General features: G+C 38.1%; 1 protein-coding gene across 1 annotated transcript; it reads left to right on the forward strand.

The window, feature by feature from the left end:
* Nucleotides 1–328: 328 nt before the first annotated feature.
* Nucleotides 329–24,663, forward strand: LOC134532996 (uncharacterized). Its single transcript, XM_063370110.1, has 8 exons — nucleotides 329–463; nucleotides 731–965; nucleotides 7,896–8,024; nucleotides 9,204–9,259; nucleotides 19,481–19,559; nucleotides 20,827–20,955; nucleotides 22,936–23,141; nucleotides 23,222–24,663. Exons 2-7 carry the CDS (start codon nucleotides 741–743, stop codon nucleotides 23,128–23,130), a joined length of 813 nt encoding a protein of 270 aa, XP_063226180.1. The 5' UTR covers nucleotides 329–463; nucleotides 731–740; the 3' UTR covers nucleotides 23,131–23,141; nucleotides 23,222–24,663.
* The last annotated feature ends 9 nt before the right edge of the window (nucleotides 24,664–24,672 follow it).

Below are 24,672 nucleotides of genomic sequence, written 5' to 3' on the forward strand. Positions count from 1 at the left end.
TTAGCACACAAATAAACTCGCTAGTTGGCGCTCCACGTCATCAATGTATTATTTCTCATTACATTTGTATTCTTCACGCCTATTCCTGACACAACCGCCATGTTGGTTTCATTTAAGGGTTTTAAGTGAAACTAGGACATGTAATTGATTGTGATATGGCAAAAATTACAATTGAAAAACACATTTAAAATTTTAAAACTTTTTAAAGGATTAAATATAATTTTTGTTTTTAGAATATCTGAAACGCCATATTATGTGTTATTCTAACACTTAATTTTGGTTTTGAATAAACCTTGCTGTTCAATATAAAACTTGAGCTGTGTATTATTTGTTTTCTTTTTTTTTATAAACAGCTGTCATTTAAAACTCAGCTGTGTAACCAGTGTGTGCTTGCTAATATATTCGTTTGCAGAAGTCTTCATACTTCAAGAGCAGATATATTTATCGAACAGCTGTTTGAAGGGTAAGTGCTAGTTGTTTCTGTAATTATCGATTAATATCAACTCACTTGCATCAGTCTTTCATTGTATATATCATCTTAATAACAATGACAGGCTGCAAAGTTGGGGAACACATATGTTTTTGATTATTCAAAATCAATGTGGTATCTTTTTTGTCTGCTATGTGTTCTGATATCCGAGGTGAACTGGACTGATACTGGGTAGTTATGGAACCAACAACTTAACTTTATTTCTATTTTATTCAAAGAGGTTCATTTTATGTTTTCCAGAGCAGTAACAATGGCGCCAGCTTGGCAGCTGCTGGTTCTGCTGTTGGCAGCACTTTCCAGTGAGATCAATGCACAGTCAGAGGGTGGGATGACCCAACAGCCCGAAACGTGGACGGGGCGGTGGCTCCCAGAACGCCCTCACGAAACACCCGTAACGACCGTCGTACCCGAACTGCAGGACCACAAGCATGGTGTTAAGATGGGTGTGAAGTCTGTTCGCTGTGACAATGCCAAAGTAAGTGCTAGTAGTATGCAGTGTCCATGGATGGGTCTGAAAAGTTAAGAATGAATGGTAAATATTTACTTGGGCGGTATTTCCGAAAAAAAATGTTAAAAATCCGAAAATACCTTTATTTTATGCTCTTCAACTTCCTCTTTCCATTAAAAGTGGCGGAGGTAAGAAATTCCAAATACTTTAGGAGATATCGAATTTTTAAATTTCATCATATGTAGTTGAGCGGTATTTCCGAAAATAAATGTTAAAAATCCGAAAATACCTTTATCATATGCTCTTCAACTTCCTCTTTTCATTAAAAGCGGCGGAGATAAGAAATTCCAAATACTTTAGGAGATATCGAATTTTTTAATTTTGCAATACAAGACCTGTGGAACCATTCGAGCGGCGCCATTTTTGTTATTTTGCCGTGTGTTCGTGAATACGTGAATCGTGAATGCGTAATTAATAAAATGGTTGATTAGGTCAGGTCAGTTACATTATTAATACTTTCAAACTAAGCCGACATTAAAATTTATTTTGTGAATTAATTTTAATGGCTGTTTAGTTTTAAAATATTTATAATGTAACTGACCTGACCAAACAAACCCGGACAAAGGGTGAACAGTAAACTAAAATGGTCGATTAGGTCAGGTCAGTTACATTATAAATACTTTCAAACTAAGGTGATATTAAAAATAATGTGAATTAATTTTAATTATTCTTTAGTTTTAAATTATTTATAATGTAACTGACCTTACCTAACAAACCCGTAACAAAGGATGTACAGTAACAACTCACGTAAATTTTTTTGTTACTTATTACTTGCGCAACAATATCAAAATAACAAATAAGACTTTAAAATTAGAAACGTTAAAAACTCACCTAAGTTGGAGGCGGTAATTAAACACCGTTTTAAACAATAATTGAACTAAATAATCACGTATTAGTTCATTTGAATTCTGGCCTATCACGAACAATCACGTGACATCATTATCCAATAAAAAAAAATAGATACTCGTACGTAAACAAGAAACAATTGTGCACGCACGCCACAGGAATGCGCTGGTTTTGTGCTGAAATTTAAAAATTCGATATCTCCTAAAGTATTTGGAATTTCTAATCTCCGCCGCTTTTAATGAAAAGAGGAATTTTAAGAGCATATAATAAAGGTATTTTCGGATTTTTAACATTTTTTTTCGCAAATACCGCTCAACTACATATGAAGAAATTTAAAAATTCGATATCTCCTAAAGTATTTGGAATTTCTAATCTCCGCCGATTTTAATGAAAAGAGGACGTTGAAGAGCATAAAATGAAGGTATTTTCGGATTTTTAACATTTTTTTTCGGAAATACCGCCCAAGTAAATATTTACCGAATGAATTATTACCAGAGTGGAAATACTTCATTTTTACATATATGACTTTTTTTTGTTTTGCTAGAAAATAGGTAGACATTTTACTATTTTGGTAATTGCATAAATTTGGTTATGTGATTAAATGTACATTATGTAGCACTGAGGATTCGTCTTAGGTGTACTTTCTTCTGGTTAAGCTGCAGTATCGTAACCAGTTAATTTAAAATTGCTACATATGATTTCAAAGAGAGAAAAATACACAGTCCAACAATAGTTTTGGTGCTGGGATATTTGAGGCTGATTTCTTAGAAATTTGATGCCCTGAATTCAAATGTGGCATTCGTTTTTGCCTAGGAGATCAAATTTCTAAGATCTAATGTTTTAGTGAAATGTAAGTTTTATGTTATTTTAGTTTAAATCTGTGAATCAAGTCTAAAAATTAAACATATAATTTAAATTATGTATTAAATTACACAAATATTATTATAATATAGAATATAGGTACTAATATTATTATGGAAATAAAGATAGTACCAAATTATCGATGGAACCAACTAGTCACTCAACACTTCGGAAGATTCTTTTTCTTGAACGTCTTGAATATATCTTCGAACAGTCCATTTTTAAACTCCAGCAATAATCTACTATCATGTGTGTATTCCATCTTCCATGATGTGGTCCTCCATAATTTTAATATCTAGGTGAAATCTTTCACCGTGCTTCTCACTGCTGTCTCCTAAATCTTCAGGAAAACCGTCCAGGTGGCTGTGTAAATAGTGCACCTTAATACTCATGTTATACCCAAAGGATTTGAAATTTTATGCATATCGTTTACCAGTTCAACATGGTTTTATGCTTTTCGTTGGCCCAGAAAATTTCTGACAACTGCAACAAATGAAGTCCAGGATTTTCGCTTAGCCTCGTTCATGGAATTTACGAAGGCTTGGTCCATAATGAATTCTCTTATTTCTGGGCCGTTAAATATTCTTGCTTTAATTTTTTCCTTACACAAGTGAGGAATTGTTTTCCCCTATAAATGCCAAGCATGATCCGTCCTTATCAAGAGCCTTTACAAATTGATACGTAAGGCCCAGCTTGATATGCAGTAGAGGAAAGATGATTTTCTCTCGTTCAACTAAGGGTTTGTTAATAACTTTTTCCTCCAACGACAGTATCTTCTCTCTTAGGCCAGTCTTGTCTAACAGTGGTGTGTTTTGTCTGCTATCCTAGAGGCACAAGAAACAAGGATATTTGGTATGGCCACTTTGCTGTTGGAGAAGAAATTTTACCATTTTTAAGTCCACAAAAATCACCCATTGATGTTCACGATACCTTATCTTTTCCAAGGCCAAAGCTATGGTGCTATATGTTTCTTTCATTGTCGTTGAGTAAGCAATAGGTATTGAACCATATTTGTTCTCATTGTGTAGAAGAATACATTTAAACCATCGCTTTGAGCTATCAATAAATAGGCGCCAATCATCTGGAAAATATTCAGGAAGGCTCATTTTTTTCAGGAGTCCTCTAATATCTTGACAAAATACAAGATTTTCTTCTTGAGAGAAGAGTGGTAGCAGACCCTTTTCTCTTGTACAATAAAAAAGTAATTTTGGTTCCTTGTTCCAGTAAATTATTTTCCTTCAACCTGGTAGCCAGTACCCTAATTCAGAAGCTTCTTTTGACAGGTTAAGATCTCTAACGAGGTCTTTTAACTCATCTTGGTTGAAACATTGAGGAATTGTTGTCATCCTCTCATAATCATTGTCACCTTCATTAGTATCTGAAGGGTGGTTATAGGGACAACACTTGTCCTCAGAAAGCTCTGGAAGCTGATGAAATGCTGGGATCAGTAATTCCTCTGAGTGAGGGACCGAGCATCTTGCAGAGACTAAATCAGGATAAGTCCACCTGCTATGGTTGTTTCATTGGATTCCAGTAATATTTACTAGACAGAAATAACAGTCATCAATGTGGTTTTTGGGTGCTCTCCAAACCTTTGGTACGCAGAATTTCAAACTTTTTTTTCCCGCTTGTCCACTGGCATAAATGTTCTGTACAAGATTTACAAACCTGATGTGGTGCCCAGGATTTATACTGATCACCGAGCTTAACACCAAAGTATCCATGATAAGCTCTTTTTACAAGTCATTAACAGTCTTTATGTTATCTTTTCATGTGTATTCTCCGCATATGTAGCAAAACACATCAGGATGATTTACACAACTTCTTCTACTGGAACTCATTTTTTATCAACTTCGATCTATCCTGTACTGTTAAAACTCACAAACTGACCTCAAATTTAGTTGAAGCTTTGAAATGAAGGATGAGATTCCCATCCTGGGGTATCCCAGTGACGAAGTGGCTTGAGTCAAGCAGGCGGTTTTACTTATTTTTTCACACTTATCTCCTAAAGTAGAGTTGATAAAAAAAAATTGGTTGTCTGTAAAGTCGGTTTACGGACGATAGTTTAACGTGACAACGTCATAACAAAATATTGATGAAATGATTGATCCAGAGGAAAAGGAAATATCATATTCAGCCTGAGACTGAGCCGTAATAGGTTTTTGCAACCAAACCATTTAGGCATTAAAAATATTATATTCTTTGAGGAAGAATTTTTTTTTTAATTTTTCAATCTTTTGCATGATAAAATCTACCTCTGAATACTTTTATGAATAAAATTGAATCATTTTTATTGAATTATCACTATTTTGTATGGATACAAAGGAGTGAAATTAAATGTGCAATTGAATTAATAAATTTACTTTAATTTGCATTCATTAATTCAAATATATTTATTACTTTTGAAATGTTGCGTGCGCCATATTTATTTCTACAAGTACAAAAAAAAAAAAAAGCAGCTGCCGGGTTTCGAACCGACAACCTTTGGTACGCTAACCACACGCCCACGAGGCCATTCTAAGGTAATGTAGTTTCAAATGTTATATATATATATATATATATATATATATATATATATATATATATATATATATATATATATATATATATATATATATATATATATATATATATAAACTTTGTTCACGATAGGAGTATAATATTAACACGATTTTATAACAAATACGCATCCCAAATACACCAAACTTATTTATAATGTGTTACCATATTTTTTAAAACATTGTGCAAAAGATCCCGGGTGTAATTTGAATTATTATGTGTAACTGTAAAACACCATTGTTGGTTCAAAACGTATTTGAATTTTCAACATTACTTTTAAATAACCGTACCGATTGTGCTGAAAATCGGTGGACGATCGTTAAATTACATAATATTAATAATTCAAATGACGAAAATATGATTGAAAAGTCAAATTGATGGTTGTTCCAATCGAGTGGAAGAGAGATACCACGCATGCGTACAATGAGCATGAAGAGAGATGCCACGCATGCGTACAATGAGCAAACACGTCACATCCGTAGTGGGACATCCGTAGTGGGACACTTTTTCGTGCGTGCAGCCGGCGTTCATCGATTTATTAGAAGTTGTCACGTCAAAAACTAACTTCATATTTAGATTCAGTGCCCCAAATATAGCTAAAATCAGTTCAAAAATCCTAGGCACCAAAAACATTTTTTCTCTTTGGCCTGTGTTATGGGATAGGTACTTATATTAATCACTTGGCTACAGGGCTGTTGAAAGAAATAAAGGGCCCGGGGGCAAATAATATTCTCTGTTCCCCTTTCCTATTACTTGTTACCCCTCACTATTTAAAAAATCAAAAGTCAGCAAAACAACTTAAAATATAACATACTTAATACTGAATAAATTAAACATCAATAATCATTATAATTATTTTTTTGTGCTTTCATATTAACAAATGATTTAATAATAGAACAAATATTCAATGTCTGTGTAAGGCTTGATTCAATGCATAATGTTCTTAGATCAGTAAGTCTTGTTGACCTCAGGCAATTCTCTATCCTGTTAAGCACATTAAAAGATATTCCTGCTTGATCAACAGAAACAGAATGTACACACAATAAACAGTAAACAGCATGCAACACACTCATTCAGATTTTTTTATTTTAAATAAACGGATAAAATATAAAAATAAGTTGCTCATATTGATGAGTTTAAGAAATCTGCTCTCATATTTCTAACTTCAAACAAAATTAGTCTTGATTTATATTGAATATGTCATGTAACAAATATTTTGTAAGCTCCCATTTTTATTATCTCTAGTTTCTTGCATGAGATTTCAGATATTTGTAGTTACAGGTCATTTAATTAATATTGCAAGCAAACTGGAGACAATTGGATCAAAAAAGAAATACATACACACTATATAACATGATTTTGCTTCACCAACTGTATGTGTATGTTGTGCCCACTGTAACACTCTAAAACATAATGTCCACTGTCCACTGTCCATATGTCCACTCTAAAACAGCTGTCCCTCTTATTATCTTGAAACAACATCTCCCGCACACCACATTTACCTGTCGTGGCCAGCAGATTTTTCATTGCCGTATCAGGTTTTTAACTTTCCTCCGCCAACGATAACCTGTGGACGTAGATCTCAGACCCCCTGGAACTAAAGACCCTTATTTGAGGGGGCCCCACTTGCGCTTGCTAAATCGTAACTGTGAAATGGGAATTATAAATGCTATTAGGCTAAATCCACGCATTAAAAAGTCTTGAAATGAACCCCCCCTTCCTCCCCTTCTGTCCTGCTGCAGTGGTAAATTCAAAGAAAAAAAAGAGGGGGGTTTAGAGGTTGAAGTACCTTTTCTCCTTTCACCTCTTTTCCTTTAGGTTATAACTAATCTTAGAAAAATGACATTTGTGGCAAAAATAATTTCAGAACAAGGCCATGTCCACATTTTCCTTCACAAGCTTCTGGATTTTCACCACTTGTTGGCTACTTTTAAAAAGGGCAGTCTCAATTTTTCATTTAGTAATTTGTAAATTATTTTTAGATTGCATGATTGGGTCCTATATTTAGGACTATTCATGCATAAAATTAATTTTGTGCATTGATAAAAGCAGATCTAAGCTTTATCATTAACAAGAAGCTTCACATCAGATGCAAAGTGTTGCATCAAATTTGAATCTTCAAATAAAACAAACAGCAAATTCCCTGATGAAGTCAAATTGGTTATTGAAAAGAGCTTTCATTTGATTCGCTTAGTCAAAGCTTCGCTCTGGCCTCACTTACTGAATAGTCCAGCAATGCTTGACCTAAACATTTTAAAAACCCTTTGCCTGTAAAGAGAATATAATACATAGTCTTAATTATTTAGCAATTAATATGCATGGAAATTAATGTAAGATAATGATAAATATTATTTAAACTTCAAAAGTTGTTTGATTTTGACTTATAATTTATTAGTTTCAATGGATGCTATGACAGTGATCTATACACAACTAAAGTGTTAGCTATATTAAAACATAGAATGCAAAGAGTTAATTGATAAGTGCAATTTTTCTGAATAGCTTACCGGAGTTAGCGTTCTTTCAAAATATACTGAAACTAACATATGTTTTTCACTTGTCACAGTGTAAGAATATTGCATAGGGTAGAATTTTATAGTCTTATAATCCTTGATGCTATACTTTTTTTTCCAGATAAACTTGACAGTGGATTGGGATTACAATCCAATAAATTACACATGCTTTTACCCCACTCACAGAATTCGCCCAGACTTAAGCGTAAGACCACTTCTGGAGTGTGAAAATATTCCCAAAAAATATTCGGTAAGTTAGTGGTTTTTATTCCATGCCTAGTATGTAGTAGTATTTTTATTTATTTATTTAAAACTGTGTGCTTGATCCTTAAAATGTTAGTGGACCACAGAAATGCAATGCTAGCTACGTTATTATTACTAAATATTACTTTATTACTAATTATTGTGATTTTTGTTTTTGTTCTGCAGGTGTATACATACACAGCAGCAATACAGTGTGATTCATTTGTGTACATTGAAGAGAGCTAATCGTATCACATCCTAAACTCTTGTACACCAACAATGTTTGTTGCCTTGTTTCTCATTTTTATGAGAAATAAATTGAAACACATTCATTTCTTTCTCACACCAAATATTGCTTCCCAGCTCGTTGTAACCAACCCTTGAATACCCAGTAGTTCATAATTCTCTGCTACCAATACTGTCTGTCTTTGCGCTGGTCATCAGTAGTCCTCGGCAGGTTCTTAATGGTTTCAGATTACCAGCATATGCTGTCCACCTTCTGCATGAGCGTAATAATTTTAAGGTGTAGGGTAAGTCAGTAGGTTGTCATGTTGTTTTTCGGCTGCTCTCTATAAAGCATTATGACATGGAAAAAAATCTGAAGGGAAAAATTGTACAGTAAAGTCTTGATTAACTGAGCTTCAGTTAGCTGAGGATCCGTATTATCGGGGGTGACCTGAAGGGCCTTTACTGGCAAAGACTGTTGTAACATTTTCTTGAGGACATAGAAAATGATCCAACAATGTCGAAAGCCGAAGAAAAAAAATTCACCTTAAAGATGAAGTGATGTAAAAGAACCTACAAAAACATCATCCCGAAAAGTAATACCATTGGCCAACTGAAAAAAAAAATTTTATATCATGTCCGTGTTATCTAAGATATTGCATATGTGAGGTTGCCACGTCCACATTAACTCGGTTACACGAGAGTCTATTCTAGTTCTATTTTAGGATTTCATAACTGTATCTACATAATTGCAGCTGCTCTTCAGCACAGTACCTGTTTCTCAATAGTTAAACCTTTGAAAAGCATGCTTTGCTCATCATAGAGTAACATTTTCTTAGTATGAATGAATTAAAAACCCATTCTTGTGTAATAGTTGTTAAAGTATGTAGCACCGGTACAATATGTATCTTAAGTTTGGAAATATTTAACCCACATTGCAATACCTACTTTTTTTTTCCAGGCTGCCCACATTTGCATGCGGACACGAATTCACTATCAGTCAAAAATACCAACATTGTGAGTAGTAACTCTTTAGTAATGTAAAAAAATAACTTTTGTGTAATTTCAGGGCAAATAATAATAATGTGAAAGGTCTTTTAATTTGACACTTAAGGGTTCGGCACATTCTGTAATCGGTATCAATCGATCCACTCGCATTCAGAGTGGATAGCAGCTGTTGCTATTGTCTGGTAATTCACATTTAATGCCGGCTTTTTTTGTTTGCTCAGAGTTTATTGTTTTCATTTCTGTGCAGTGTTTCCTTTTTTCTGGTGGTTTACATTTTACACTTTATGGATATAATTTTGTAATGATTTTCAGAGATCAGCACTGATCTTTATTTTTTTTTATTTTTATACAGCAGCTTATCATAATTTGTTTTAAATACCATTGTACTCTATATTAATATTTATTTTTAAATTATTGTTTATTTTGTATTCCCACTTACACTATATTCAATAAATTGGCAAAATTGTTATTACAACATGGCCGTAGTATGAACATGTCAGATTTAAGACCTTTCACTGTAGTATTTTATATTTGACTGCAGTTATTATTCTAGTACATGATTTTATGTGTTAGTTTTCCTTTATTTGACTTTGTAGCTTTTGATATATGAAGGATAAGTGGTCTGGAAAAAATTGTGCTATTCAAATTTAGTTTGCAGCACAAAACCAAATAATTGAAAGTTTATTGCAACAGATGGCATTAGCAACATGTTTACTTTTATTAGTGAGTTCAACAGTTGAAACCTGATGAAGCAACAGCATCTTAACATCTTTAAGACAAAGTTAGCATTTCACTTTTACTGGCATAATAAGGTTCCAAAATCCCACTCTTTGTTAAGTGTATTTGCGGTGTGATGAGCTTTAGCCAATCAGAGGATTGAGACATGTCAACATGCATCAAAGCCATTGGACTAACTTAGGATGTTGAGTTCGTTGCAGATTACTTGCGATGGATAGGCAGTTTGTTTACTTTTCACCTTACAATTGCTTAACTAGTTGAGATCAACTTACAGATACTTTACTTAAACCATTTTCAAGGACACTACTGAAGTAATCATTAGTCGAATGTTATATAAGGTTATAAAGTGGCACAGTGTAGTATTTTTGCCCCAGGATTTAAAGTTTTCGCAAGAGAATAAATATCTGCACAGTTTTTCTAACCAGTCATTATGATACTTCATCAAAATATTGTGATGCAAAAAAAATTGCAGACAACTGCCAATGTTGGATGCATCACAACACACCGCAATGCATAATCATAAAACTCATTACATAATCCAAAAGTCTGGGTGATGATGTAATGCATGATCCTGTTATGGGATATCTTTCCTGTATGGGCTGTGTACCATGCAAGTATCCAGGAAAGTATTGTACAACTATGAAACCTTACACCTCAGCTCTTTTGTTAGTGAACGCACGCCATGTGGATCTTAGGGTTACAAACTACATAGCCCAGATGTGTTCGTGCTACTTTCTGATGTTTTACTGTATGCTCGTTTTCCAATAAAACACAAGTGGTGGCTTGGAACCTGCAAGAATTAAAATAAATAAATATTTATGTAGTACTTTTGTGAAATCTATATTTAGCTATGGCAATTGTCGTATTGTCACTCTAGTTGAGTCTAAGTGTAACTGCAGTAGACCTATGATTATCGGGCTCTTGCAAGACTATGCAAGAGCCGGATCACTGAAAATGCGGAATTATCAGTTAGTACCTCCCTCAATTGGTAAATGCTAATTTGTAGAGCAAATACACCTGTAAGATGTTATTTGGCAGAAAATATTGTTTAGCTGGAACATAAGAATAAATATTTCAACACAAATACAGGTCAAAACTAAGCACGCTGTCAAAGACTGCTGAGTTATGATGAATAAACATGAAGCATGCAGATTACTTCCTACTGCCAACTGCAGAGCACTTCAACTACCATACTTTTATAAAAGCATTTTCGACCTTAGCTAAAAATTAAAGGTTTTTAGCTACGGTTCGCTTAGTTGGCTTAAGTGTGTACATTCCTCACTTAGATACCGAACTATCAGATGTTTACTGTGAAACATACCACGATGTACGTTTACTAAAGCGAGTATCCCAGACCCCTCCCATATAGTCGTGATATTTTCCAACCTGCAGGGGAGGAGCATACGGCTATCAATCAACATAAATAGAATATATCTTGGTGTAAGGGTAACTTTGCAATAAGGGATGACCACTAGTCTACTCATATACAAGAGAGATTTCAAGTATCTTTTTAATAAATCCCAACTCATCAAAAGGGAGGTATATAAACTTAAGATATACATAAGTATTCCATGAATACAAAAGTTAACAACACGTTAAGCTAAACAGTACAATATTGAGTAGAGCGTGACCGTAGTCGTCAAACCGTGTCTCTTACAATATGTGTTCGCTACACGGGCGAAAAGTCTTATTTGTCAAACAGTACTACCTTAAGGTTAACATTGAATACTTAATTCTACTCCTAATTTCGTACACGCGCGTGTGGGGCGTATAATTTAGTTCGGTTATACAACAGTGGTTACAGACTTTAAACTTACCTACGTAAATATTACTAGTGTCACAGAAACATGTCTTTAATTACTTCTAACAACGTATATATTGGAACAGTGTTTCTGGACATAAGCAGGGGTTGGGCGCATCGCGCACATTTTCATAGTGAGCCTAAGCGGACAATATAAGGAAGCGAGGTGCGTTCTACGTAAAGTATACGAGAGACGCAACAGAAGGAAACCCGATAGTGCAAAATGTACATATCCTCCTAAGACGGGAGCGGGCCGGATTCCCGGCCATGGGCGGCGCTGAGGACAAGAACTAGTATAAATGAAAAAAGAAAAATTTAGAATTTTGAACGTGGCGGCCAAACGTAAGCGAAGGGGAATTCAAGCCACTACACACCAACACTCACCCACCCATGACCGGTGACTGGAGCAACACCCGCGACAAACTATTCGCACTAGAACTATGTACTATCTAAGAACGAGGCGAGCGCGCCCAGCCCCTTTATACTCTAAGGAAATTAGTCTGGCGTAAGAACACACACATGCATAGTTACAAGCGACAAGCAAAATCTTCCGCGCACCACAAGTGCCTAGAGAGGGGACACGTTGACGTCAACACTGGAGGGAGAAAAGGAGGGGTAATACTCCGCTCAAGGGACGGCGCACTCACAGGTGAAAGAAAACAAAAAAAAACATCACGTAATTAATAAGATATGACGGAAGCAGTGCGCCTCAGCACACTGCAACCACCCTCGCTTAAGGGAGAACACACCCCTGACGAAACAAGTGCTGGAAGGTGTAGACTTCGGCAATCGCAGACATGCAGGCGGCCAAACGGGGGGGGGGGGGGGGGGGGTACGATGATCTTGAAGAAGACTTCCCGTGCCCGCATCTTGTTTAAGGGCGCATGCGGAAAACTAGCGCACTGTGCTCCTTCCTTCGAGACGATTGCGTTCCGAACAATGCCGTGGCTCCCAGTGTTAGCGCAGTCAATGACTCAGAGCATGTAGTTGTTGAGTCGGGTATCAGAGTTATCAATATACTCGCCACGCCTCACACCGTTGACGAGAGATTCAATGTGAGGAGCACGTGCGGTGCGTCGATGGGGGAGTAGCAACGGACTCACCCCAAAGGTGCGTCTTCAAGCGTCCGAAGTCCCAGCATCCGGGACCACCAGTAGTAAGCGGCGGCGATGGCGGGCACGGTACTGCGAAGACTGCGGCAAGGGGAAGGGGGGGGGGAAAGCGGCGAAGCGTGGATCTCAGGCGGTGACGTACGAGGGGGGGCCCTCCCGTAGCACGTCGGCTAAGGTGATCGGCGATGACAAGTCGAAGCGCAGGCTGGGGGGGGGGGGGGGTAAACGAATCGAAGCACACGCGAATTGAGTCGGAGTATCGGAAGGGGGGAAAGAGAACTTCATTGTTCTGGCGCATAAGCGGAACACTAATACACAATCTTTAAGAGAAATCAACAATATTTTACTGCCATATTCATAAATATAAATAATAAACTCTAAAAAGATACAGAAGATACACCAAAGTTGTTTCACAACTCTAACGCACATAAGCCACCAACAAGTATACATTAAAAAAGGATTATAACCCCACACGCCAACCACAAAACCAAGCGTACGTAATAGATTACAAAATTACAAGATTACCAAAAGAAATTTTTGGAACACGCGCGTGTACTATCCTATAAACGATTTATTGTTAAGCATGATACGCTTTTAAATGGCTAACGTGGCTTTTCCTCAGACGCCCTCGTGTGCCGGGTTTTGCCAGGAGCACCGTGTTGGCCCCCAGAAACCTAGAGATCCTATACGGGCCGACGAAGGGGGGGATAAACTTAGAGCCCAGCTTCCCAATCTTTGAGGGGAGCGCAAAATTGCGTACCGAAAATCGCTCGGATGTCTGCCAGTATTGTACGCATCGGAAACCCGTTCCCTGGCCTTTTGCAAATTAATTGCCACGGAATCTACGATAGCTTCGAGCGCTGAAGGGTCCCAAGCCTCATCTACGGGAGGGAGTCCCCAGATATTAAGGAGAGGGTGAGCGAAACTGCGGCCCAAAAACGGGACAGAGGGGGGGAACCCAGTGGCAGAATGAACAGCACTATTGAGGCCTATCGAAATAAATTCGATGTCTCGGTCCCATAGAGTCTGGTCTTCTCTGTAATAAGCTGTGAACACGCTTTTTAGGACTTTATTCACCCTTTCGGACATATTCCCCTGGGGGAAGTAAGCGCTGGAGTGAACAGGCTTCATGGCCCACTCCATGCACATGGCTTGCCATTCCGCTGAGCGGAAATAAGAAGCGTTGTCCGACACGATGATAGCGGGGGCTCCCAGTATCTGCCAGACTCGCGTCCGAAGAGCGCGAGTTATCGTAGCCGCTTTGAAATTCCGTAGAGGTAGTAGGATAATGAATTTTGAAAAAAATATCAACTAGAACTAATAGGCAATTGTTCCCCAGCGTAGACCGGGTTAACGGCCCGAATATATCGACGTGCACGGTGTGCCAGGGGGCCACGGGAGGGTCAGCGGCATACATCCCTATTTTCCCACAAGAGGGGGGTTTGGAAACCTGACAATCATGGCACGCGCGCACGTATTGACGTACGTCGCCGCGTATATTGGGCCAGGCAAAATGAGCGGAAATTTTTTGAAACGTTTTCGAGATGCCGAAGTGACTGCCCAGGAAAGAACCGTGAAAGTATTTAAGGATCAGGGGGCGTAGTGAAACAGGTACTAACATTTTACGCGCTCGTCTCGACTTCCCTGTGTAAAAGACGACACCGTTTTCAAAAACATAGGGTATGTTGGCGCCGGCACTAATTTGGCGACGAATGTCACTACAAAAAGGATCCGTAGACTGTTGCTCTTTAACATTAACGTAGGATTCCGGAAAGATTCTACTTGTATTCACGTGAGCCTCAACAAGTGGGCTAGTGAGCTTATCGTCCTCCGAAAGGTGGGTATCAACAGAAAATTCTTCCGGATTGAACATCCGTGATAACGAGTCAGCGACTACGTTATCAGTTCCTTTTACGTGTCGGATAACGAAATCGAATCGGGATAGGCGGAGGATCCACCGGCCCAACTTACCCAGTTGGTTGGGGTGGTTAAACAACCAACTAAGGGCCTGGTTGTCCGTATACAGGTCGAATTCGGACCCTTCGAGGTAGGAGTGAAACTTCTCTACGCCGAAGAGGCACCCAAGGGCCTCCTTCTCGTATGTACCGAGCCGTTTCTCCCCATCTGACAAAGTTCGGCTGGCGTAGGCAATGGGTCTGAAGGAACCGGCGATTTCGTGACTAAGCACCGCGCCCAAAGCTAGAGAAGAAGCGTCCACATGTAGAGAAAATCTTTTATCAAAATCGGGTAGAATGAGGACTGGGGGACTCGCTATGACTGCCTTTAATTTATTGAAAGCAGTATCACAATCCTCTGACCATGTGAAGGGGACGTGTTTCTTCCGAAGCGAATTCAGGGGCGCGCACAGTCGCGCAAAATTGGGTATAAAGCGCGAATAGTACCCCAATAATCCCAAGAAACGCTGCAGGCCCTTCAAATTCCGGGGGCGCGGGAAGTTTACTACCGGGGATACCTTGTCCGGATCCATCAACAACGTACCCTCGGCAACCACATACCCCAAGAACTTGACGGACTTTTGCGCCAGCGAAATTTTTTCGGGATTGACGGTGAGGCCTGCACCGCGCAATCGCAAAAAAACCTCGCGCAAATGATGCATATGTTCACCAAAGGAATTGCTATAGATGATGATGTCATCGATATAGTTGAAGGCAAAAACCATTTTAACGTCTCGCAGAATGTGGTCGAGAACCCGGCTAAGAGCCTGACTACCAAACTTTACTCCCATGGGTATTCTTTTATATTCGTACTGGCCCCAAGGGGTGGAAAAGGCCGTGTAGGGTCTGCAAGAAGGGTCTAAGAGGCACTGGTGGAAGCTATTGTTGAGGTCGATAACGGAAAAAATTTTGCTCTTTCCCAATTGTTGTAGGGCCATTTCTACGGTGGGCAAACCAAAATTATCGTTAATTATTTTCCTATTTAAGGGAATAAAATTATGAACAATGCGGTAGTCTACGCCGTTTTTCTTAACCTTTAAAAAGGTAGGGGTGCTGTAGTTGGAAGTTGAAGGAGCTATGACGTCGGCTTTCAAAAGTTTGTCAAGAATTTCTCTCATTTTAGTCATCAATATGGGGTTAGGCTTAAAAAATTTAGACTTAACGGGTTCCAGGTCTTTCAAATAGAACTTGTACGGCTGCAAGTCACATTTTCCAATTCTTTTCGTAAGGACATCCGGGAACTCCATACGGAGATCCTGCAAAATCTTATCCTCCGCGGTATCAGGCGTAACTTGATCGCTTTGAAGCACATAATTACGCGAAAGGGTTTTCGAGCACAAGGGCACGTCGAAAAGGGGTTTGAAACCAAAATTGATTTTACGGTTGGCAACATCCACCCTGGCTCGCGTTCTCCCTAAAAAATCCAATCCCAAAATCATTGGAAGGGAAACGTTAGGCACAATCAAAAAAGAATGCCGCCATGAAAACCTATCTATTTTAAGATGCAGATTTAGAAGAGACGTAGCATGAAGCAATTTGTTATCAGCCAAGCAAATACTTGTGCGAGCGTGTTCGCTAATAGAAAAATGCCTCGAATGGACGCGTTGTCGGAGTTGTTCAACGAACTTATCACTGACTAAAGAGTGAGTAGCCCCCGAGTCTACGAGCGCCAAAATAGAAAATCCAAAAAGGAACACATTAGCAAAGAGCAGGGAATTTTGCACCGAGAAGTTACCGTCAGCACTGGGGCCGCAACGCATCCCTACACGCGCGGTCCTCCGGCGTTTCCCGGACTTTGGTCACGAAAGTGGCCGGGGCTGCGGCAGCGGAAACAAAGACGCTGGCTAACGTCACGAACGGGTTCAGTGCAATCAGACATGAGGTGTCCGTATCTCGTGCAATTACTGCACCGATAACGGCCGCTGCGGGGCGCCGGCCCATTAGATTCCATAGGTGGAGCAGAAGCGGCCATGCGCTGCGTGACGGGTGCACTTACACTCGCCGCGTGAGTTGCGCGAGTTACACTGGGGCTTCGCGGATTCAAGTCTCTCGCGCGAAATACTTGTCCTGCGGATGCATGGTCCCCAGACGGAACCACTGCGCGCCTACTCAACCCGGGCGCACTGGGAAATTCTTTCGCATAACATTCATGCGCTACAAGTCTGTTTTGAATTTCTACGCTCCAAGCGCGCAGCTCCAACATGGTGGTGGGGACTGAGAGCATCGAACCATGTTGCAGATTAGACGGAGATACATTCCCCAAAATGATTTCCACTAATCTTTCCTCCGGGAGTCCGAGATCTAGCGCTTCTGCGAAAAGACTAACAGAGTTTATGAAGTCTGAAAGTGACTCGTGGGGCCGCTGAAAACGGTAAACGAATTTGCGTTTACACGGTTCCAGTACTCTGGGCGGGCAAACCAATTTTAAAACATTTGCCTTAAAGACGTCAAAGGAAGAGCCGGCGGTGATAGCTTCACTGAGAAGCGAAACGTACGCGTCGCTACACTTACTCAAATAGGCTTTGAGAAAATCGGCCTCGCTCACCAGCTTCAGGTTATATATCCTGCTAGCTTCCGCTAATTGCATTAGAACCGCGTCCGGGACATTTCCCTCTAAGCGCGGCAGGGTCTTAAGCGCAGACAGGAATATCTTTTGACTAAATACGGGCGCGGCTCTGGGTTCAGGTGCTACGCTGACAGGAGGGTGTAGCGCGGCGGCTGCGGTTTCCCGCACGTGAGCAATTACACGTACGCGCAACTCGCGTACGGTCTCGGATTCCCCAACTTCCAGCCCGTGATCACCCAAGTAATCCAACAAATCTTCTCTACGCAAAGTGTAAACCCACCCGACGGCGGGGGCGGCTGAGGAACTGGCCATTACACTACCTATCTAGTGGTCACCTGTTAAGCTAATGTTACGTTGCTGCTCACCAAGTAAGCAGAGTAGCGCAGGTTGAAACATACCACGATGTACGTTTACTAAAGCGAGTATCCCAGACCCCTCCCATATAGTCGTGATATTTTCCAACCTGCAGGGGAGGAGCATACGGCTATCAATCAACATAAATAGAATATATCTTGGTGTAAGGGTAACTTTGCAATAAGGGATGACCACTAGTCTACTCATATACAAGAGAGATTTCAAGTATCTTTTTAATAAATCCCAACTCATCAAAAGGGAGGTATATAAACTTAAGATATACATAAGTATTCCATGAATACAAAAGTTAACAACACGTTAAGCTAAACAGTACAATATTGAGTAGAGCGTGACCGTAGTCGTCAAACCGTGTCTCTTACAATATGTGTTCGCTACACGGGCGAAAAGTCTTATTTGTCAAACAGTACTACCTTAAGGTTAACATTGAATACTTAATTCTACTCCTAATTTCGTACACGCGCGTGTGGGGCGTATAATTTAGTTCGGTTATACAACAGTGGTTACAGACTTTAAACTTACCTACGTAAATATTACTAGTGTCACAGAAACATGTCTTTAATTACTTCTAACAACGTATATATTGGAACAGTGTTTCTGGACATAAGCAGGGGTTGGGCGCATCGCGCACATTTTCATAGTGAGCCTAAGCGGACAATATAAGGAAGCGAGTTGCGTTCTACGTAAAGTATACGAGAGACGCAACAGAAGGAAACCCGATAGTGCAAAATGTACATATCCTCCTAAGACGGGAGCGGGCCGGATTCCCGGCCATGGGCGGCGCTGAGGACAAGAACTAGTATAAATGAAAAAAGAAAAATTTAGAATTTTGAACGTGGCGGCCAAACGTAAGCGAAGGGGAATTCAAGCCACTACACACCAACACTCACCCACCCATGACCGGTGACCGGAGCAACACCCGCGACAAACTATTCGCACTAGAACTATGTACTATCTAAGAACGAGGCGAGCGCGCCCAGCCCCTTTATACTCTAAGGAAATTAGTCCGGCGTAAGAACACACACATGCATAGTTACAAGCGACAAGCAAAATCCTTCCGCGCACCACAAGTGCCTAGAGAGGGGACACGTTGACGTCAACACTGGAGGGAGAAAAGGAGGGGTAATACTCCGCTCAAGGGACGGCGCACTCACAGGTGAAAGAAAACAAAAAAAAAACATCACGTAATTAATAAGATATGACGGAAGCAGTGCGCCTCAGCACACTGCAACTGTACTGAAACAGCAGATAGATTACAATGCCTTTGCAAGTCTCACAGATTTCTACATGGAAATAAATGGAAAAGACTATTACACTCAAATAGAGTGTTGGATGCCTCCCCTGAGATTACATGTAAATATAATCCCAGAAATGTTTTTTATAAATTTGAAGCATAAATGTTATGAAAATTGTCATAAGAGAATTAAATTTTGAATTTCAATTTTTGTCAATATTTATTAAATGGGATAACTGATATGTTTACATACTGTATTATTGGTTATAGTAGATGTTCAAGTTTTAGTGAATTCATTTGTCATGTCTTATTTTGAGTCTTGTGTGATAAATTCTAAATAACTATTAGCTACATAAAGTGACTTATTTGTGAATTTAAATTGTTAAAACTCTGCTTTACTTTCAATTGCATTATTTGAGCAGCATTTTTAGTCATATGCTATGTTTTTCCAGTGGTCCTCACCGCCCACTGTGGGCCAAATATGGTGAATTCACATTTGTTCCTGTGCAGAGGTGGTTGCATAACTTGGAGGTATGTCTCGTTATAAAGTTTGATCAAATGTGTCTTAAAGGAAAGCACATTATTTTTCTATTATGTGGAGTGTTAGTAATCAGGTCTCATTTAAACAGGTATTCACTTCTGTTGAAAATATTTTATTGTGAATTATGGTATGTAACCACAACAGATGCACTATTTTTACTTTCAAAAGTTCATGTAAATACTTACTTCATGAAGTAAATCTTAATCAGTATAAATATGGTATCTTTTCCATAGAAAATTCTAGTGATGGTTTGTTAGCATTGTGAAAAAAATGGTTCAACAGAAATTTTTATTAGCTAAGTGAAGTAAAATACATTTTGTGGATCTTTCATGGCTATGTTTACTTCAGGGCAGCTAGCTAGTTGAATGCGCAACTTTGCTTTTCTCACAAAAATCTTTTAAACATAGAAACAGTGAGTTGTCATTCTCATGATGATGTTTCTCAAGATAAAGTTAAAAATAAATCACCCCAGTGAAAGACACTGTGACTAGGGTGAATATACGAGTGTGGCAGCTGTTTGCATAAAAGGAATATTTTTAAATGATTCAAAAAATACTTGAGAATTTCTAGTAATAGCAGTGCAGAGTATGAGTCAGTGAAAGGATGACAGGCAGTGCATGCAGTTTGAAATATGTTCTTGTTTTATTTGTTATTGAGTTTGATTACTGAAAGATATAAAAAAGGCTATTTGAACTCTTCCTTGCATTCAATTTACTCATAAAACAATTAAATAAATGAGCGTGTTTAATAAAGTGTAATAGCCAAATTTAGTTTTCTAGTTGTTTGTGAATTTTAAGTTATATTTTATAACACATTAATATTTGAGATCAAATAATTATACTACTACGTACTTTTAATGTATGCTTACTTTTTAGTTTGAAAATTAATTTCAAAATTTTTATTGTTGCTTGTGACTTCACGAATAAAATGTTATGACTGAAAATCTGTATAGTTTGTTAAATTTAATAATAATTCTTTATTGTTGAATTATTCTTAGATGTGGTCATTAGAAACAGACAGATTCAGTAAAATTCAGGGAAATTAGTGGAGGAATGTAGTGTGGCCTGCAGGATTTGCGTAGTGTGGTGAAAAAAAACCAAACAAGAAACCAGGGTGAATGCAAGTCCAATGTCCCACCGTTTCGCCACCTCTTTGATGTAGTCTTGCTTGGTGAGAACAAACACAGTGCGCAATATGGAGTACAAATACACAGCCTGCCACCACCTGTGCCAACATTGACAGACGTGTTCCTTGCAGCACGGAGCGGTGGTGATGCTGTACCACCCGTGTGCCAACCAGCTGGAAGTCGCTCGACTGAGAACACTTGTCACCGGCTGCATCAGGAAACACGTCATCACTCCGTACACCCTCCTCGACGTGGAAAGGGTTGGTATGATGCAGGGGTGTAGGCAAGGGGGGGGGGGGGGAAGGGGTTCAAACCCCCTCCTTTACTATTACAATATTTAAATTTAAGTACCGAAAACTGCTAAAATAGCACTATTTTACACCTAAAAATCAAAATGTTCCCTCCCCGGACCCCCCTCTTAATACGGAGAAGGGGGGGGGGGGGGGGGGCACGCTTCTTAACACCCCCCCATACACAAATCCTGGCTACGCCACTGGTATGATGCCCATTTGCAGTGCAGTGGATAGGGTTTTGCACCAAACAAAAATATTTTTTGAGCAAGAGAAAGTTAGGGTGACCACCAGATTGAAGAGAGTGGTTTTAAAACTATAATATGGGTCTTCAAAAAATTTGTTACTATGTAGTTCTTGACTTTTTTTAACTGAAAAAAAAAGAGAACCTTTTATTATAAGAATAGTTTAAATTCTTTAGATAACTTCATGATGTTACTACCCAATGTAATAATAAAAAAAAAGACCATCCATAATATAAATATACCAATTCACAAACTTTGCTGATATAACTGTTGCTGATTCACCAATTCCAAACAGATACAGGAGAAAACACATTTTGGTTAAAATATTTTTATAAATTTACTAAATTACCCTAAATAAATAAGAAAAGCATGCAATGTAAATGCACATTTATTTCAACTGAACATAACCTCTCTTTTTTTGGCTCGTTTTCATTTGTTTGTTGACGACCCGTTAGTTGCGTATTGAAACATGAATATACTAATGGAAGCTGGAAAATTTTATTATTTAATTATAGGTAACTATGAAATTATATGCATTCATAAAATACGAAGTTTAAAAAATGAATTTAAACTTTGCTAAATTGCAAGACTTTGTACATATTTACAATTCAAAAACGGGAATTTCAATACCATTTTAATGTGTGCTTCGGCGAAAATTTACGGTACCAAACATTTATACAGAAATGCATTTCAGGTAGTCACTGTGCACAGAAAACAGTTTAAGTAATTTACTTTGTGTGAAGTCCTATATTATTTGGTTGTTATTATTTTTATTAAGTTTTAAAATCTTCCATAAGTTAATTAAAAAAAATTCTCTGTCACAATATTACAAACATTTCTTTGCAGTTCAAGCTGTTGGTATTTTCCGTTGTTAGTAGTGGTAGATATGATCTAATTAAATCAAGTTTTTGTTCTTATCTACTTAACTGTGCTGGTGATATGTTTATTTACGATGTATTAGATTAAAGAATGTTATTAAAAAGTTTGATATTTACGGCTGGCACACATAACTAAGAAATGGTATTCAAAATATCTAGTAGTATGATAAGTGAAAAGGGTACTAGTGAAATTTTAGGTAATGAGAGGCACTTTCATTTTTCAATATTATTGACTGAAATTTAACAAACTCAGATTCAACTAAATATCTGCAAAATCAGCTTCGGCCAATTTGTATCGGCACAGCTCTAATTCATGAATTACATTTGATTGTATTTTTAATATTATTATTATTATTATGAAATATAGATAAATATTATGAAAACTATTGTTTATAAATAATTCTTGCTTAGAGCATTTAAATTTTAGTTCGTAGTGTTCCTGCAATACTGCCCTAACTCAAATTCACATAGATATCAAAAAAACACTTAACTAAGCAACAAGGGAGAGAGTATTTTTGTTAATGAAATGTGGAGACATGTTTGCTTGAATGTTGGAGGATTTTACAAAACAGATAATGGGCTGTCAGCCAGTCCTGCAAAACCCACAATTACTTTGGCAAAGAAAGCCTACGTTCAAAATTGAGTCTTAAAAGTAGAAATTATGTGCTGGTTTTGCTGGCCTATATTTATAAGAAAAATGAGTTGATGAAAATTTTAAACCCCCCTCCCCTTTTTTTTTGTAAGTTTATTTTAGTTGGGCTTGCATGTACTCTTAACATACATAATGTTGATTACTTGCTTTTAATGATTGAAATATTTATTTACAGCCATTGGCACTTGTTGCCTGGGGATGTCGGCTGACAATGAATGTTGTCGATGACGATACCGTGGAAGAATTCATCAAGAAATATGCCTTGAAAGGCCCTGAGAAGATTGATGTAGATGGTCAATATCGCGAGGGACTCGTGATGCCTGCGGCCAACGCGTCCAAGATGGCATTCACGGAACTGTGTCCTCACTGAAAGCAGACCAGGTCAGTGCAGTTGTGATTGAAAACCATTGGAAATACATGTTTGACAGCCGTTCACTGATTGGACTTGATGTTCGTTTCAGACCAAGTGCGTTAAGCAGCTCAGAAACATTCGTGGAGCAGTTTTCGAACATCAGCTGTTACAACATTCCTTGCGGTGACTGCTGTATACTTCATCCATCCCAATGAACGAACACACTTTTCTGCCAGATTATTTAAACAAAATTTTTAGTTTGACAGCTGAATATTCTTCCATCAGTTCTTTTAAAAACAGTGTACTATTTTATTTAATGAAATGAGATTTGTTTGAAATGACTGCTTTGTTTTACAGTAATCCGTCTAAAAAGTGGACTCAATGGGATAGAAAATAATACAGCAGTTTGTTTTTATGTTCCTTGAAAATGTATGTTTTTTTTTGCTAAGTGCAGTCAGTAAGACTTTGTTGTACGTGTTTGTTTTACACACACACACACACACATATATAAACCTTAAAAAAATTTGATTTTATGTTTTGGAACAAGTTAAAAATATTTTGATTTTTGCATAGATGCTGTTTTTACTATCACACTAACACAAAGAGTTCCAATTATCTGGATATACTTCTATATTATACTTTGCTACAAAATATTGAGCAGCACAGCAGTGGGAGAGGCACTGCCTGTTAGCTGGTCAGAATGGTGCGAGGACAGTATTTTGCTGCTGCTGCAGTGTTGAGCATTAGCAAATACATACACTATGCATGTGGACACACATTACTAATGTTCTGTTTCAGCTATTGCGCTATTTAGGGGCCGTTAGGTTTATTTCACCCGTACGTTAAAATTGTAACAAATTAGATATATTTGTAAATAAAAAGTAGTAATGAATCGGCTTAAAGTGTGTGCGCTTTGTTCAAAGGTTCAGACGACACCATTTTGCTTACTGGTGTTTATTTTTGTCACCTTTTTTTTATGCATCCAGAGAATCTGTCTCTTGAATCTGTCAAGAAGCACTTTGAAAGTGAGAGTGGGTTTTACACACACGCACAAAAAAAAAACAATTCTTCTGTATTTCCTGTCCCCTGGACTTGCCATGCCATGCCTGAATGAAAATTTACTCATCTCTGGCAGGCAGAGAGGCGTTTAAATCAAGTTGTGAATACTTTAAGTGAATGACACAATTACTTTGAAAATAACTTTTTTTTAATGCACTATATATTTTTTATTTTAAATTTACATATTTGTAACTTTTTCATCTTTTGAGGTATGCTGTAATAAGTTCTAAAATGTTGCTATTTTGGTTTATACTTGTCAAAGTCATCCAGCTTTCCACCTAAGTGTATGAATTTACAAACAGCAAAGAATGTTAATTGTAAAAATGCACATTAAAAAAAATAACATGCTGTTTTGGTATCCAGGTCTCTTACAGTGAGTGAATTATACTTGATGTCAATATGTACTTATAATGGTAACCAAAATTGCATGTGCATGTGTGATATTTTAAGTAAATATATATTGTTTGCTTCAATAAAACTGTTTCACAGTAACTAGTGAAT

Source organism: Bacillus rossius, chromosome 6 (genome assembly GCF_032445375.1).
Source record: "Bacillus rossius redtenbacheri isolate Brsri chromosome 6, Brsri_v3, whole genome shotgun sequence".
Classification (NCBI taxonomy): Eukaryota; Metazoa; Arthropoda; class Insecta; order Phasmatodea; family Bacillidae; genus Bacillus; species Bacillus rossius.

What these genes read in the sequence shown, in the direction of transcription:
- LOC134532996 (XM_063370110.1), top strand. Translation starts at nt 741, where the DNA reads ATGGCGCCAGCTTGGCAGCTGCTGGTTCTGCTGTTGGCAGCACTTTCC. An exon ending in TTCGCTGTGACAATGCCAAA is followed by an intron (nt 966 to 7,895) that starts GTAAGTGCTAGT and finishes TTTTTTTTCCAG; the next exon opens with ATAAACTTGACAGTGGATTG. An exon ending in CAGTCAAAAATACCAACATT is followed by an intron (nt 9,260 to 19,480) that starts GTGAGTAGTAAC and finishes ATGTTTTTCCAG; the next exon opens with TGGTCCTCACCGCCCACTGT.